Source organism: Myxocyprinus asiaticus, chromosome 16 (genome assembly GCF_019703515.2).
Source record: "Myxocyprinus asiaticus isolate MX2 ecotype Aquarium Trade chromosome 16, UBuf_Myxa_2, whole genome shotgun sequence".
In the NCBI taxonomy this organism is placed as follows: Eukaryota; Metazoa; Chordata; class Actinopteri; order Cypriniformes; family Catostomidae; genus Myxocyprinus; species Myxocyprinus asiaticus.
The window spans coordinates 25055200-25073485 of record NC_059359.1 but is presented as its reverse complement, the minus strand read 5'-3'; the positions used below and the strand labels follow the sequence as shown (position 1 = coordinate 25073485).

The window sequence follows — 18286 nt, the reverse complement described above, 5'->3', positions numbered from 1 at the left end:
GCCGCTGTTTGCTTTTGCACAACAGCTCCGGGATGCCTGCCAGAAATGGTTGCTGGCTGAGGGAGCCCGCGGCGCAGTGGAAATTGTCATTCTGGTGACACTGGAGCAGTTCATCTCCCAGCTTCCTCGAGGGATGGCAAAGTGGATCCAGTGCCACCACCTGGCATCACTGGAAGAGGCAGTCCAGCTGGCTGAGGACTACATCGTGGCGTTTCTGGGAGGCAGCAAACCAGAAACTCTTCCATCTCTCTCTCTCTTGCCCCTGCTTCTCAACCCCCCCCCCATCGGCCCTCCCCTTTCCATCCTGTTCCAACTCCCCGGAGGTGGGGAGGAGCCCCACCCAAACACCTTCCCCGATCTAGGGGGTCCTTCCCCATGTCTGTGTCCCCCTACTTCTCCTGTCTCTCTCTGCTCTCCTCCCCAGGTTGACGGAACCGCCCCCACGAGTGTGGTAGGGAAGCCTAGGTCGGTCTGTTGGGGCTGCCGGGAAGCCGGGCACTTCCATGATCAGTGTTTGGCGATGGAGGTGGCGACACTGGTCTGGATCCCTGATGCTCCACGGGCCACCCCCGATCGGGCAGGGAAGTATCATATACTGTTGCCCTGGCCTGAGTCAGGTGGCTGGGATATTTGGTGATGGGGGCGTGGTCCTGTGTCTGTCTGTGGGAGAGAGAGAGCGGTAAGGCTCGTCACCTGGGTTGTCTTTATCTCTAACACCTGTTTCTTGTTGTAGAGATGGCAGAGGGAGACATAAAAAGGCACACAAGGCTTCAGAGTGATAGAGAGAGACCAGAGAGAGACTGTACCTGTGTGTGCTCGATAGAAGCCTTGACTCGTTTGTGTGTGTGACTACTTGGCCACTGAATGCCTTTTTGTTTATGTTTTATGAACGACGCTGAAGAGTAATAACCATACTCACACTGACAGTTCGCTGCCTCCTGACTCCTTCATTACCCAGACAATGAACCTTCTACGGATGGCTGGAACTTTGAAGCTCCAAAAAGCACATAAAGGCAGCATAAAAGTAATCCATATGACTCAAGTGGATTAATCCTTGTCTTCTGAAGTGTTATGATAGGTGTGGGTGAGAAAAAGAAAACAATTCTATTAAATCAATATTTAAGTCATTTTTTACCATAAATTCTCCTCCCCGCCCAGTAGGTGGCGATATGCATGAAGAATGCAAATCGCCAAAACAAAAGAAGAAGAATGTGAAAGTTAAAGTGAAAGTGGAGATTTATATTAAAAAAGGACTTAAATATAGATTTGTTTCTCACCCACACCAATCAGATCGCTTCTTAAGATATGGAATTAAGCCCTGGAGTCATATGGATTACTTTTATGGTACCTTTATAAGCTTTTTGGACTTTCAAAGTTCTGGTCAGCATTCGCTTGCATTAGATATTCCTCTAAAAATCTTTGTTTGTGTTCTGCAGAAGAAAGTCATACACATCTGAGATGGCGTAAGGGTGAGTAAATAATGAGAGAATTTTCATTTTTGGTTGAACATTCCCTTTAATTGAATTTTCTCCAGTAAGGTACAGACTCTAAAATGGTGTGAAATTGTATACAAGGGTCTGACAGTCACAGTCACTGTTGTTGAGGTTAAGTTTGTGCTCATCGTCCAGTTCAACTCCTCTGACAATTACATGCTGAGCACTTTAGCAGTCTTGATACACACTGCCTACCCACACAAAAAGCACTGATACCAATTTAATTCCTATGTGAGAACAACAAACTTTCCGCTGTCTTGTTTTAGTTATGTTTTAGTACAACAGATGGAATTTATCAGGATTAGCGCAATGTTTCTAAACCAGGCACTTTGGTATATTTTAGTTTATGTATTTTAAATGTGCAGTTTTTTAATGGATAGACAGTGTTTGTGAGCTGAAAGAAAAAGCCAGTCAGTTCAGAAATCAGTTTATTTAGAAACCAGAGGCTGCATTCAAACAGTGAAGGAGCTTTCCAATGAACAGACATGGCACCACAGATTTGATGTACATCTTTTTTTCATTCAGGACATTTCCCATTCCTGTATTTGGACTCATTCCACATGCAGAGTCAAGGCTGCACATTTGTCTGAAAAACTCTTACTTGGATTTTGAGCATTTGAGCTTTTTACCTGTCAGGGGCAAATAAACATTTAGAAAGACAGAAAAATTTAATTGACATGGACTGGGTTGGGACATTGATTGAAGCCAATTCAAATTCAGTGCATCCAGTTTGGAAGCAATGCATTGACAGCTTATTCAACATATTTCTCTTTACAGAAATGTGCAATGCAATAAAATGTTTGGTGAAGTGAATTCTCAACACGGGTCAAAGACAATTTAATTGACTCCAATCATTGTCTAGGTGAAGTAAATTTCACTGTAGTAAATGCACTGCACCACTTGGGAATCCTCAGGTGCCACACCAGCAAAACCCTCTGGAGATCCTCCAGACACTCTTTCAGTTCACTGAGCCTTTTCTTATTGCCTACAAAAACTCGAAAGAACTTTAAGCATTGTCGATGGTAACTTTAATAACCCCATCATAAGGGAAGGGCTTTGAAGCTCTTAAAATATATCTTGAAGCTTACTGAGTGCATAAATAGGGTGTTTGAGGCTTATTTAAAGGGTGCCTGGAGGATCTCCAGAGGGTTCCATCATTCTAATGAGCTCTCTTGTAAAATAATTCTTGGTCAGAGGTATTGAGGGTACCCAAAGGCTCTCTGCACCCTCGGATTGAGCACTCTGGTAGAGAGACGCACTCTATATATGCAGACTCCTAAATGACAGCGGTTTTTAGAATTTAGCTGTGATATGACATACTAGATCTTAAATTATTTAATTCAAATTTTTAATTTTGGTTGATTTTAAATTATTTAGTCTATTTTAAATGTTAGGTCTACTTAGTATTGATGTCCCATTGTAACAGCAAAATAATTCAGTGTTTTTAATGACAACTGTCTTTATGAGTAGCTGAGGAACCCCAGATAGTGCCTTGAGTAGCCTAATTTTTACAATGACAGTTGTAACTAGAATAATAAAACATGCTTTGAAACAAGTAATCTAACATCACAAGCATTTCTATTCTTCAATTTACACTCGTTCGGCACGTCTTGTATTGTAAAATGTCTAAGAATGTTAAGTGGACAATTCCATTTGGTATAGAAGGTGCTCCATTATTTGATTGACTTACTCAGTGCAATGAGAATCCCGGTGACAAACATAAGCATGGCAAGGATGACACCAGTGGTCTGCAACGTCTCATAATCTGAGGTCAATCACATTCAAGAGTGGTCAAATAACTTGTGTTACAGTTTTACATTTTGTCATGTTACTCATTAAAACGTCAATGCAATATTTGCTTGCTTACCATAGTTAAAGGCACTCTGGTCCAAATACATGTATGACTCTGTAAATACATTTAAATATTGTTAAAATAGCTTTACAACCTTGGAATGAAAACAAAAATGTCCCATTAAGCAACAGACATAAAATGGGCTGTATCAATGTGATTCACTGTGAAGGAAGAAAATGCAGAAGAGATGATTCAGAACCATGGACAGATGCTGCTTTTCTAAATCTATAGGCTACACTTAATCAATACTACCAAATCAGAGTACATTTTTGAACATTATACTGAACATGCTAATGAGCTCTCAAATAAAAGCTTAGTAAAAGAGCTTAGAAATAATTTGGCTTAGTAACCACATAATAAGTTGCAATCGCAAATACCTGCTGCACACAAGGGATCTTGCAAACTCGTGTTTTCACTGAGAACCTCAGTAATTCGAGTTATCGATTAGTTGCAAAACGAGTAGGTCTGCGTGCTCAGCGAAAAGCCGGTTAGACAAGCGCCCTGATAACTGCGGTTCTCACAGTCAAGCATGGAGTGGACTTTCTTCTAGTGATAATCAATAGAAAGCTATATTTTCAAAGTGGCAAAAGCCTCGAGATCGTGATGTCAATATGATTTTTATTATTATTATTATTACCTCCAGATAACATGCACAACACACTTTGGAATGAATACGTTGTCATAAGCAAAACCTCGGACAACTTTAGGATTCGAATGGATTACACTGACAAAGCAGCCTATTACTAACATCTGGATCTAAATAGCGCATTGATGCGGTTGTGTTCTGCTGAACTACGAGGTTTTGGCACAGCGTTGTTAGCACTTTTCAGCACCCCATTCGCTCTTATGGATCGACGCCTTATAACGCACTCAAATGTTCATGCATTTATTTATGCACATGTTTTAAAATAGCAGAAAAAAGCCCAAAACCTTTTCACAAGAAGATATGTAGGCTAATAAGTGCTAACAATTAAAGTTTTGAATAGACTGCATATGAAATGACTACATTCATGATAATTTCTATGAAACCAGAATGTTGCATAGGCTACTATAGCTAAACTAATTACTGTATTTTTGCGTTACGCCAAACAACACTTGTTTGTTCACTTGCTCTACACCGTGTACGTTCACTATAATAAAATTTATTATAATAAAATATTGCATTCAGATCAGTGTAATTGCGGCATCCAGTGCTGTTTTGTGTTTAAATAGCAAAAACTTGCAATAAATAGACAAACCTGTTGAGGCTGCCATTCCTGCAGTTTTCTTTGTTAACGATGCAGGGTTTCCTTGATCTTACTGTCTGCAGTCCAGGACCATGAATGAAGAGAGTGCGCTGAAGGAGTACTTCGTCGATGCTTTCAGAGCTTGAATTCTTACATCCTCTAGTGGCAAATCTATCCTGTAATCTCTATGGGAAGCCGCTATCGTTAAGCAGATACTGTAAAATGCATGCTGGTCAATGCGGTGGGGATTCCGAGCCAAACACCTCCCAGTGAATAACACAGACGAAACCCTACTGCGATGCACAACTCCTGTCGCAGAACCCCACCTAATGCAGCAAGTGGACCCGTCTGAGGGTGAGAACGGGACCTGAAAATTCATGGAAATCCTTTAAAAAAGCTTTTAAGCGTTGGTAGTTTTACTTTCAGCTCCGGAATTCTACGTATTTGTACGCGCTCAAACAATAGGCAGTAATTAAATAGACATTATTTAAAGTAGAGCCATATTTTATGGGAAAGAAAATGAGGCTGTGAGAGAGATAGGCTTACATTCTCTTCAAAAGGTCAGTGGCATGTATAGGTCTTATATCACATCTACATATTTGTTTGGATATGTTTTTTTTCTTTCTTCTTTTTCTTCAGTGTTCCATCAGCTGAACGATCAACACCAGTTTAAACAACGGTACAGCCCATTGAAGACACTGAAAGTGTATCCTCTCACAGCATCGTTTTATTCCCGCCAAAAATAAGGGATAGTTCACCCAAAATTGAAAATTCTCTCATCATTTACTCACCTTCATGCCATCCCAGACGTGTATGACTTCCTCTTCTGCAGAACACACAAAATATTATTTTAAAAAAATAACAATAATAATATCTCAGCTCTTTAGGTCTATTTAATGCAAATGAATGGTGGCCAGAACTTTGAAGGTCCAAAAAACATGTAAAGGTAGCATACAAGTAATCCAATGGTTTAATCCATATCTTCAGAAGTAATATGATAGGTGTGTGTGAGAAACAGATCAATATGTAAGACTTTTTTTACTGTAAATCTCCACTTTTACATTCTTCTTCTTTTGTTTATGGCAATTCTCATTCTTCATGTATATCGCCACTTACTGGGCAGGGAGGAGAATTTCTAATTAAAAAGGACTTAAATATTGATCGGTTTCTCAAGCACACCTATCATATAGCTTCTGAAGATATGGATCAGCCACAGAGGGGTACTCCAGCAAGATGGGCCCCCAGGATGACTCGGAGGCGTTTGTGGAGTTGTTTGAGTGGGCCAATGTGACGTTGGCCGGAACCCAGAGCAACATCATCAGCGCTTTTGGGTGCTGACCTACAAGGAATTCGGCCGCCCATTTTCCTTCACCCAGCAGCTCCGGAATGCCTACTGGAGGTGGTTGCTAGCAGAGGACCGCAATGCTGGGGGGGTATTGTCAACTTGGTTCCACTTCCACTTCCAGGACCAATGCCTGGCGATGGAGGTGGGGTTGTCCGTCTGGATTCCCAATGCGTCGCATACCGCCCCCGACTGAGCTGGGATGTACCGGATACCTGTGAGTATTCAAGGGGGTACCTACCAGGCCTTGGTAGATTCGGGTTGTAATCAGAACTCGATTCACCAATGCTTGGTTCAAGGTGAGGTTTTGGGTACAGCACGTAGGGTGAAGGTGAGGTGTGTGCATGGAGATGTTCACGAATACCTTTTAGTGCCTGTTACTATTCAATTTCAGGGGCAAAAACATAGAACTGAGGCGGCAGTTAGGCGGTTAGTCACCCATCCGCTGATTTTGGGTATGGATTGTCTGGCATTTCAATTGTTATTGAGGAGAATATGTGTGGATGGGTCCTGCAACAATGCATATCGGTGTGTGGTGTGTGATTCGCTGGCTGGGGAGGCGGTGCCAGGGCCGTCTACGTCAGCTCTACGTCAGGAAGACTCAGGGGAGGGGGAAGTCTCTGCTTCCCTGGCCCTTAGAGGATTCCCAGCAGGGGATTTCCCTTTGGAGCAGTCACGAGACGAGACCTTTAGGCATGCTTTTGACCAAGTGAGAGTGGTTGATGATCAATGCCTCCAGCCAGACATAGCACTTGCATATCCGTATTTTAAGGATTGGTTGTATCGAGTGATGCAGGACGTTCAGACAAAGGAGGATACAACCCAATTGTTAATTCCAAAGAGCCATCGGGAATTGCCATTCCAGAAGGCTCATCATAATCCGATGGTGGGTCACTTAGGGCAAGAAAAGACATGCTGTGAATGCCATGAATGTCAGCTGGTCAATCCATCAGCCACCCAAAGAGCGCCATTGCGCCCCCTTCCATTGATCGAGGTCCCTTTCAAAAGGATTGGTATGGACTTCGCCGGGCCATTAGAGTGGATGGAACGTGGGCATCGCTTTGTGTTGTTTCTGGTGGATTACGCAATGTGATATCCGGAAGCAGTGCCTCTGCGCAACATCTCAGCACGTAGTGTTGAATAATCTTCCAAGTGGGATTCCGAAAGAAATCCTCACTGATCAGGACACGACGTTTATGTCACATAAACTATGTGAACTGTACAAATTATTGGGGATTAAATTGATTCGGACCAGCGTTTACCACCCCCAAATCAGACACTAAATAATATGATTCATAAGTTTGTGCACGAAGACGCTTGAAATTGGAACAAGTGGCTCGAGCCCCTATTATCTGCAGTACGAGAGGTCCCGCAATCCTCCATGGGGTTCTCCCCATTTGAGTTTTTGTATGGGCGTCGACCGTGCGGTATGCTCGACGTCAGTACGTTCTTGACCTGAGAGCAAACCTCCATAGATTGGGGCAATTAACACAAGAGAATTTGCTCCAGGCTCAAGAACGTCAAAGCTGGCTGTATAATAGGGGCGCTCGGGTACGGAAATTTACACTGGGAGATAAAATCCTCGTATTATTACCCACATCGAGCTCTAAATTACTCGCCAAGTGGCAAGGGCCCTTTGAGGTCACACGGCGTGTCTGGGAAATCGATTATGAGGTTAAACGAATGAATAGAGGTAGAGCACGTCAGATTTACCACCTCAACCTCCTAAAACTGTAGAGAGAGGCGGTCCCTGTGACTTTGGCGATGGTGGTACCTGAGAGGGAAGATCTGGGACCAGAGGTGAACTTAAAAGTCACCGATCGAGTCACCCTGGTCGCTTGCGGAGACCACCTCTCACCGTCCCAATTCGCGGAGGTTGCCAGGTTGCAAGGAGAATTCTTCGATGTGTTCTCACCTCTACCCGGTCGTATGAATCTCATACAACACCATATCAGAACAACCCCAGGGGTAGTGGTATGCAGTCGTCCCTACTGTTTACCCGAACACAAAAAACAGGTAGTGCGGGACGAATTTAGGGCTATGCACGATATAGGGGTAATAGAAGAATCTCACAGTGACTGGGCCAGCCTGGTGGTCTTAATCCCTGAGAGCAACAGGTCGGTCCAGTTCTGTGTGGATTACTGAAAAGTTAATGCAGTGTCTAAATTTGATGCATACCCAATGCCTCGCATTGACGAACTGCTTGATCGGTTGGGTGCGGCTCGCTTTTATTCGACACTGGATTTAACGAAGGGATATTGGCAGAATCCCTTGACTCCCATGTCCCGAGAAAATAATGGCCTTTTCCACTTCGTTTGGTTTACACCAATTTGTTACTCTTCCATTCAGTTTGTTTGGGGCCCTGGCGACGTTTTAGTGACTTATGGTTCTCCACCCACATGCTGTGTATGCCCCTGCCTTGATCTTGATGATATAATCATCTATAGCAACGATTGGCAGCGGCACATCCAGCATCTGAGGGCCGTCCTGAGGTCGCTGAAGCGAGCGGAACTCACAGCATATCTGAGGAAGTGTGCAATTGGGAATGAGAGTATGAGAGTAGAGAAATGAGAGCATTTTCATTTTTGGAAGAACTATCCCTTTAAATATGGTGCTACACTGAAAAAGGTCTATTATTGACAAGAAAACTTTGCCACAGAAAAATCGCAAAGATCATATTTGACTATATGTATAATCTCTAAGTAATGTTCATGCTACACGCAGATGTTTGACCACAAGTATCAGGTTACATTCATTTAATAAACACGTTGTCTACCAAAAAAATATTGTGATATTTTACATATTTATTTACTATAAGACTGAATATGAGAGACAGACTGGGACAGATGCCAAGCGCAATGTTGCGTCATTTTCATGATGACACTTAATAACAGACACTCTATAGAAATCACTTTATTACTACAGTACACTGCAGTTTGATGAGTTAATTCTGCAAAAGGTGACAAACTGAATGGACAGAATTTACAAAAAGTTTGTAATACCTAGTAATTTCCTTCAGCCTTTGAGCACTGCACATCCAAATAGTTCATAAACTACACTGAGAGCTGAAAAGTACATAAGTGTGTATATATTGTCAAAAACTCTCAAAACTAGAAACTCTCTAGAGAAAAAGTATAAGCTGCTAAATTAAACATGATGGCAAAGTAGTCCTAGATGAGAATCAATAGTTTATTTATTTTTTAAAGGAGTGCATACACTTATGTATCCAAGAAACAACAATATATAATAAATAAATAAAAATTAAGACAAATTATGTGGAACACAAGGACTAAATCCTCAGTTGGCCTTTTCTTCTTCCAAATGGCTAGCAGTCTCCAAAATGTTTGACACTCCACTTTATTTCTCCTTAGGATGCCATGCTTCCTGTTAAAGGGAACCAAGGAACAACAGGTATGTAGACCTGATGAACATGCAGAATACAGCACACAGAATTACAATAACATCAAAAAGTAGTCACCAGCTTCCCCCCCCCCCCCCGCCCCGCCGTCAGATTATTTTAAATGTCACAACACAAAGTAAATCGAGACAAAACTAAACACTCACCTCTGGCTGCCTCTGGGTCAAGTCCCACTGGCCTAAAAATAGACAACAAGAACATAAAGATGGTAGTTTTCTGAACAGCACAGAAACAAACAGAGAATGTATCTCTGATTATTGATCTTTACCATGTAGAGCAACATGTATTAAAACTGTTGGCCTGAATATTCTCATTGAATATGTTTAATTTTCTTTATCGCACTTACTTTGACTTATTCCCTCTGCACTGACATTTCCGGCCTTTAGGAAACAAGCCAGAAGTTACACCACAACATTGGAGGTTTATTTATATACAACTGAAATGCATTCACATGCATTTAAAGGTAGCATTAAAAATAACCCTAAAACCCCAAAATGTGTATGAGGTTGTGATTCTCTTGCTGTATTCTCTTGCATACACAGTAATTTACAAACTGTACTGTTTATAAGCATAAAACCTCTGCAGTGATCAAACTCATAAGGTCTCTATATTGGCTGGGTCAAATTGGCTGGGGGGTGGGTGTGGGATTGGGGGTGGGGAGAGAATAATGGTGCCAATGGTTAGGTTGGCTGCCTGTCCCTGCACTAGCAACACCACAAGTCTGGGTGCGGTGTTAGGTATCGTAGAGAGGTTTAAACATAGAGGTTGTGAAAGACATGCTGGCCTGCAACCAGTCTAGCCCAAACCAGTAACGTGGTTTGTTTATCTCTGTGTGTGGATAAATTACATATGAGTACAAAAGTAGCCTTGAAATTTGACATGAGCAAATGTTACTTTATCTATATAGAGTATCTGTTTGATGAAACATCACTTTTTTCACAATCAATATGATACATGTTGACATATTGTCAAACACTATGAGCCATGCTAAGAACTCTCCACCCAGTTTCACATGGCAAGCCTCAGGACAGATAACTCCTCACATGATCCACTATAATTCACAGAGCACAGTACACAGATGGCTTGGTACTCACCGATAATGAGAAATATCCCCATTAAGAATAGTATGACAGCGAAGATCATACCACCAATTCTCAGAGATTCATAATCTGAAAGTATTTAGAAGACTATTTACTATTGAAAAAATAACACAAATGAATCATGTTTTCATTGTGCCAGTTTAATACTTAGTTCACAAATGAAATTAAGATTATGTGGAATATATATTCCTATACACACACATGAGTTAAAAGTCCTGGCAAAACTAAAAAATACAATGTTACATTATTAGAAAATAGTGTACATTCAGAGAAGCAAACAAATCGGCCCTTATGAGTGTTAGGGCCAACATAATATGCACAAACAATCTACTGGGCAGCATATTAAAAAAGTAGAATGATTGCTGACTGAATGACTTTCCTAAAGACAGGAAGTCAATATAGTTTGCTTGTAGCAGTTTGATATAGCTTGCTTTCTACTGTATTACAAGGAATCTGGACTTTTAAAGGAATATTCCAAGTTCAATACAAGTGGCATAATGTTGATTACCACAAAAAAATAATTTTGATTCATTCCAAATTTTAAAAAAATAAAAAATAAAAATAAATAAATCTGGGATCCAGCGAGGCACTTACAATGGAAGTGAAGGCCAATCTGTTAACGTTAAAATTCTCACTGTATTAAAAGTATAGCCACAAGACGTAAACAATATGCATGTTAATATGATTATTGTGTGATAAAGTACTAATCTTTTCTGTGTAAAGTTATATCCAATTTTACAACTTTTGCCATGACGATGTAATGTCAACAAACCCTAAAATGACTGTAAAAATGACTATTTAAACAGTTTCACATCTCAAATAATACATGAGTTTTAAAAGAATTAATGTAAGTGCTTTTACAAAATTATAAGCTTCACATTTCTGCCTTTAAACCCTCCAAAATTGGCCCATTTACTTCCATTGTAAGTGCCTTACTGTAAGTTTGATTTTTGCTTTTTTTAAAGAAAAGGACGAACAAGTCAAAATGTTTTGTGGTAACCAACATTTTGCCACAAATGCTGTCAATTGAGCTTAACTTGCATTGAACCCGGAATACTATTTTAGTCGTAAAAGAGACAGATAATATGCAAGTATACAGACACTGAACTGATCAAAATGGAAAGTGAATTTAGGTAATTCTAGGGTTGACATCAGAGTCTAACTGATGTACTTTACAGAAGCTTAGCCTTGGGGTGATTTTTTTCCATCCATTATGGTACAACAGAAGAGGAAATGCAAATCCCTCTAACTTCCCAGATGTTTCCTGAGCAGGGTGATGCACTCTGCCCCTCAAAATCCCTTGTTAATACTTAGCAAACTGAAGGAAACATGCAGCACAGCTTTAACACTCATCACAGGACTCTAAGCTCACAATGCACAAAGAAATACAAATGCCTCAATGAGTAATAGCAATAATCTCCATACTCGCATTTTTTCTCTTTCAGATTAATTAGGTCAACCGAGAGATTTCATTTAGCCATACAAGTACATATACTCTCTAAGCAGCTACAGTACATCTATAGTGGTATATTACTTCTACTCACCATAATGAAATGGCTTGTCATACTCTGGTGGGAGAACAAAATCAATAAAATATAGAGTCAAAACTCAAAGCTTTGAAAAGAACTGCAATTAAATAAAATATTAATAGAATTTAACATAACCACAACAGTCTAGTGTCTCAAATACTATATTTTCATATCTGCACAAACCAAGCCATTTTTCAAACACAGAAGGCCTGTGGACTAAGTGATACCCTATGGAGTGTTTTGTAAGCTCACTGCTCACTGCTGGAGACTTCATAAACATTTTTCACACTTACTGTGAACTGAAAGCTTATATAGTGTCAAACACAAACTTTTCAAGACACTAAAGACTAAGCCTGTAATGACTCTAGCCTCACTAAAACATGTTAATAAGCCACTAGGACATTTAGTTTATGTAAAAGCGATTCTATACTATAGGACCCTTACCATGAATTTCATCCATTGTGGAAGCTGAGGGAGAGAGAGAAAACAAGCAAACAAGACTTACAATTCAACTGTTGTCCAACCAAGCAAACGGCCATTTAGTCAATGCCAGCCGAATTTATACGGCTGTTCTTAGTCTAAGTGTGTTCAGAGGGGAAATCTTGAGAGTGCAAATTATTTTACAACAGTTAACCCTACATGCATGGGAATTTCACCAAACACTCTTACATATTCTGGTTTTTAGAGACCCGGCACGTATATATCTATCATAAATGGATCTACAAAATGCCAGATAGTGTCAAATTTTCAAAATATTTTCAAGACAATTAGAAAATAATGGAATAAAATATATTTTGATATATTTTGATGTTTTATTTTTCATATATCAAAGAGATAATGCAAAAAAATCAGGAAAAAATCTAGAACAGGATTGACTACTTTCACACTGAAATTTCCTGAGATGCAACTGGCTGTCAGAAACATATTGAGCTACACATAACACAAGATACACATACACTGGCGGAAATGCACAACTTACATAATTCAGTAATACACCCAAAGGACAATAAGTCATATCAAACTGTTCCTGCTATAGTTTACTTCCATGTTGTTTCTTCATCAAATAGCAATGTCAAATGTAAATCAAGTCAATCTCTGAAACAACAGCACTACCTTGAGTAAGAAATAACATGCCTTTTTTTTTTTTTTACACTATTTATAACAGAGAGATTGAGGTATATTAAAGAGGTGTGGTCACAACTCCAAAAAATGGATGAGGTACAGGGTGTGGAATGAGGATCCGGGTCACTAAAGACCCGAGGTATGCGTCCAAGGGTTAATACACTGTGCTTCTAAAACTACTAACTATAAAACTGCTTTTCAAGATTCCAGTACACTTTAGAATGCACACTATATTTACACACTACATTTTAACAGGAAATATGCTTGGACACAGACACACATGCGCACACATAGAGCCATGAAAACAGTCTAAAATTTCAGAAGCATGTGCATAAGGATTAAGCTGCAGTTGAAGAAATGCTTACAATGTGACATTCAACTTCAGTAGCATTGTATTGAAGAACTTTTAGCCGCTTTAGATTCAGGTTACATGGAAAGGCTATTTGAAGTACTCATTACTATTAAACCATCGCTATAAATGGGACAAGACAAAAAAATAAAAAAATAAGGGAAAAAAACAATTCATATTTTGTAATGACATGTTTGACAATAACCTCTTCTTAAAGACTTCTCAATGATATTAAACAGACCTTTGGCAGAAACGTTACTTTAGATTATATCTTAGGTTACAAAAATTGATCAATGGCATGATAAAAGCCCTTCCTGTTTTTGAAAAGCCAAAGGTGATTTTTGAGAGTGGTTACAATGAAGGCATCGCTCCAAATTTCCCATTAGTCATTATGAATGGTCTGACTGTAAAACTTTGGTTATCCATAGTGATCTCTAGACCTCTCTCTCTCCCTCGTCACTTTTAAAAACAATAGACAAATCTTGATGCAAATACGTTGTATAACATTCCTGTTTGAAAAAAAAAACAAAAAACATTTATTTATTGCTGTTCATATATGTTCATGTATATATGTCTGTGAGTGTCGGAGTGCTTAAATGTGTAGTCAAATGTTTGTGTTGGAAAATAAACTACAAATTAAATAAATAAAGTGTCTGAGAATGCAGCAAATCTCAGAGATTTTAGCTAGTACTGAAGCACAGTACTGAAAATCATAACAGAGCACAAATCGTATTAGAAAACATTGTAATGGCACTTTTTTACATTGTCCAAGGGCAATCAATCTAAAAAGTCTCACTGTCAAGACTTCCTCTAAATGGAGTTGCAGAACTGCATGTACCTAAGGTTAGGTATAACATGAGCTGCATTGGCACACATAGAAAAAAGTCTCAAACCTTGTGGTCCAGGAGTAGTGTTACTTCGTGAACTTTTCCAAAAACACTTCAGGGAAAGGTGGAATCATAAGCGATTGGTTGAAGCAAAAACACGACAGTGGAACCACTCTGAAATCATTTGAGTAAGTGTGCTGAAAACATGTAGAGCCAAAATAGCACAAACTGTTCTGTATTGTCCAGTTTTCCACAAGCACAGAAAAGAGAAAACTGCTATTAATTTTCTGCATTGTCAAACACAAACAAACAAGCCTTGCCATTAACAGCCTGATCCAAATCAGTGTGAGACAGAAGCACAGACAAATCAAAATCCTGCACAGTTTTTATCACTCACTCAACAAAACGTGTCTAGCTCTCTACACACTTACCTGGCATTTCCCTGCCAAAAGCTGATCCTACACACATACACACACACAGGCCAATTCACCAAAGTGTTAATGTCTAAAGGAGAGTCTGTGCAGGATGGCAAATAACATTTTTTTTTTGCTGAAACGTGTATCCTTTTATCCGACTACATTCTTCAACAGATAAATTCATTATTAAGATTCCCATTTTAAACCTACATATTTCTGAAAAGAGAATAGCTAGAGATATAGATGAAACTCTACGTTTTCTAATTGCATGTAAGTGTAAACACCATACAATTCAATAAAGAAAATAAACAACACTAGACAACAGCACTCACCCAGAGCTGGTGCTAAGCAGGACAAAAGCACAGCAGCGACAGAAAGTTCCATCTTGTCTGAAAAACAAGAGAAACCAGAGTGTGAGAGAGAGACAGTTGGGCAGTCTTGAATCCCTGCAGAATTTCACACACATACTTCAGTTCTTGTGGGAAGTCCCACTTGCCCCATAATACTTAAAATGTATTTTTCGCTGTATTAAAAAATAATTTCGAGTTCACCATTTAAGGAATCTCATGAACTACCGTAGACATTCCTGGCAGTTTGACTCAACTTTCCAGCAACAAATGCTCCATTTTGTACAATGTTCAGGCAATATTAGAACAACAGAAAAATAAGGTTGATTTCATTTTGATGGAGCATTCACATGCTGTTTCTATGAGTTGAAAATAACCTGCACAAAAAGATCACTTTCATATCCCTCGCATGTTTCTGTCTCCTGTTGCTAAGAACAGCAAAGGGCTCTATTTTTGGAGCACCTCAAAACGGTATGATATGCAGCCCAGGCCACATGGCTGTCAGCGAGTTGTGGGGTGTGTTGTTTCACAACACAAGTGAGTGTTTTAGCTGCAACTTCAATACATCAGAAGCTACTAGCATATCTCTTGAGAAAGTTGCAACTGGAAATCATAAATTTCTAGTTTTCAAATGTACATTGGAGTGCTTGGAGACGCCAATAATCTTTGGTTAAATCCAATTCATTCTTGTTCTGCATTCCACATATATGTGTACAGAAAGACCACTGTACAATACAATGTTTTTACACAGCTACGCCACTGAAACATTCTTTCATAGGCTACATTTAGAGGAGGAGACCCATATGCTTTTTAAAATTCTGGGACACACACATACACACAGTCTCCCTCCCCCATAAAACCCACTTTCTAATCATTTCACTTGTGGTCGCTGGAAAGCTTCTTTCTGCCCTATTAACATAAATAATCGCATCACCGTAAACATGCTTTTCCCTGTGTGTTTAAAAACATGCAACTAGCTGTAATGTGACATAGATGGTCAGGTGCTCCGTCTGCCAGTATAATCAACACTATATTATTTTGGTTTTAAAGAATGCAGCATACAAAGTTTATGAAAAAATTGCGATAAAGCATCCATGCGTATAAAACGCACTTTATTATTTTTTATCACCCTATTTGTGTGTATCGACCGCAACAACAAATCTAACTTACAGAAACAGTTTAAAGAAAGCCATGTGGTTAGTTGTGTAAGAAATGTTGCACTTGCATAAAGTCAGCATGAAATGAAAATTCACCCAATCTATTGTGATCGATTCATCCACGTATATGTTTTATTTTGTTAATTTGTTTTACCTCATGATCTTTAATCAAAATGTAATAACTAGATTTTTCAGTGAAACGACAGACTTCTCTCTGGTGACGTATGCACTTCTCCAATCATTTATTCTGCTTAAACCCTGCCCCTTTCTTATAAATACCACAACCTTGCGTAGAGTTGAAAGAAGCATCAGTTGCATGTTGGTGAAGATGGCAATGTGTATTTTCATCTGTTTTCCTTCAGAACTATTGTTCCTTAACCCAGCTTTCCTTGGTTACGGGTCAGCTGGCTTGAATTTCCATTTCGAATGAGGAGGAATAATGGCAAATTCGCAGTTGTGTTCAAGGCATTTCATGCCTGAATTGCTGAGGTGATGACTAATGAATACAACGCTTCAGATGCCTCTTGAGTTTATTTATATTTTTGAATGCTTTTATCTTGAGATGCACAGCACCAGTAAGTGTTTATATTTAGTGTATTGTGATACAAAACATGGTTATCTTTTACTCACTTGTTTTTCAATTTCTACAGCCTCTTCGTAAGCAAAGACCACGATGTGCTCATGCCTTTATGTTGTCAGTTTGATAATAAATGTGCTGTTCCATTTATCCAATAACCAACTCTGCATTACGGTGGTAGAGGTGTGTGTGTCCGCTGCAAACTCGCATTCACATCTACCTCTGTTCCGCAATGCAACGGCCATATATTCACAATCCAGTCAACAACCAATGGATAAACTCAAATCCCTGCCCTACATTTTTTTTTTTTCACTCGGAAATATGACACAATACGGAAGTTGGTCACAACTTCTGTTTCATGCCGACTTTAAGTCTTAGTTGATGGAGGCTTTTTGAAAAACTGTAAAGCGCATGAGAGCCATACCAGTTAGTTACGTTGACGTCACAAAAAAATCCGGTTTCAGTGAGGCAAATTAAAAAAAGAACATAGAAGAATTGACGATACTATTTATTCGGTGGAATTTCAATAGAATAAGTGATTTGTTGATTTGCAAAGTCTAATATTTTCTTACATTAGTTTTTAAAAAACAAATCCTTCAACCCAGAGCAACGAGTCATTGCGAAAATTGTGATGTTTGAACGTGCGCCTGTGTAGCGGATGGAGACTCTTCCTCCGCTCTTTCCACGAAGCTCATTATAAGTCCTGTTGCTTCATATCCTAGACCTAGAGACCTCTCAGACCCATAGTTTGGAGACAGGCACTAGCATACAATTCACAAGGAGGTTTCTTATGCAATTCTTATACAATATTATTTGTAACCCCACTTAAAAGTGAAGTCACTATAGAGAAGTCTACACACACTTATATAAATACATGTTCAGATACATTTAAACACATTCTGAGAACAATTCCTTTTTATTCTTATTTGTATACAGCTATAGACACAGAAAAGAGATTGCTTCAATTAATACTATTTTCCTTAATGTTTTTATAACTGTTCATGTGTTCAAAAGACCAAATAAGCATTAAGTGTTTGCATGAGAATATGTTTATTTAAGAAACCCCAGCCATTAACGTTCAGTTTAGTATCACTTGTGCAAAACGTGTTTTTTTCCATCAAGTTTGTTTCTTTTCTTTTATTGGATGTTAATTGCTTAAGACCCACCCTCACACCATTATGCGGGCTGTTATTGGCATTTAGAAAGTCAGTTCATCGAGAGCGTCTAGAGTGGCTGATCATAAAGAGATGCAATATGCTGTTAATGGGTGAATTAACTGCTCAAACAAGCAAGTTATAATGTTTTGTTTCATTATAAAAGTGTTTATTTTGTTTCTGTGGTAGAGTTGAATGTGTATATGTGTCATTAGTCAGGTTTTTTTTTTTTACTTTTCTGGTGTCCATGAGATATCGCGGCTTTAACAGCTCCAGCAACGAACATTTACTGCTTATTAACGGACTGTTTGTAAGCTGTTTGAATGAATTGCTGAGAAAATCAGCACGTTATTGTTTTTCACTACTTATCGCACTTC

The 18286-nt window shown here is 39.2% G+C and overlaps 1 protein-coding gene across 11 annotated transcripts; it reads right to left on the bottom strand.

The window, feature by feature from the left end:
- Window positions 1–9088: 9088 nt before the first annotated feature.
- Window positions 9089–15475, bottom strand: LOC127453712 (FXYD domain-containing ion transport regulator 6-like). 11 transcript variants are annotated; one of them, XM_051720317.1, is made up of 9 exons: window positions 15399–15473; window positions 15007–15063; window positions 14690–14716; window positions 12405–12428; window positions 11976–11999; window positions 10426–10500; window positions 9678–9711; window positions 9478–9509; window positions 9089–9297 (listed from the first exon to the last, which is right to left on the bottom strand). In XM_051720317.1, the coding sequence occupies exons 2-9, from the start codon at window positions 15056–15058 to the stop codon at window positions 9281–9283; spliced, it is 285 nt and encodes a 94-aa protein (XP_051576277.1). In that variant the 5' UTR covers window positions 15059–15063; window positions 15399–15473; the 3' UTR covers window positions 9089–9280. The 11 variants fall into 11 exon arrangements, with proteins under 11 accessions (XP_051576277.1, XP_051576278.1, XP_051576279.1 ...); XM_051720318.1 differs by lacking the exon at window positions 15399–15473 and adding an exon at window positions 15226–15391; XM_051720319.1 differs by lacking the exon at window positions 15399–15473 and adding an exon at window positions 15250–15384.
- Between the last annotated feature and the right edge of the window lie 2811 nt (window positions 15476–18286).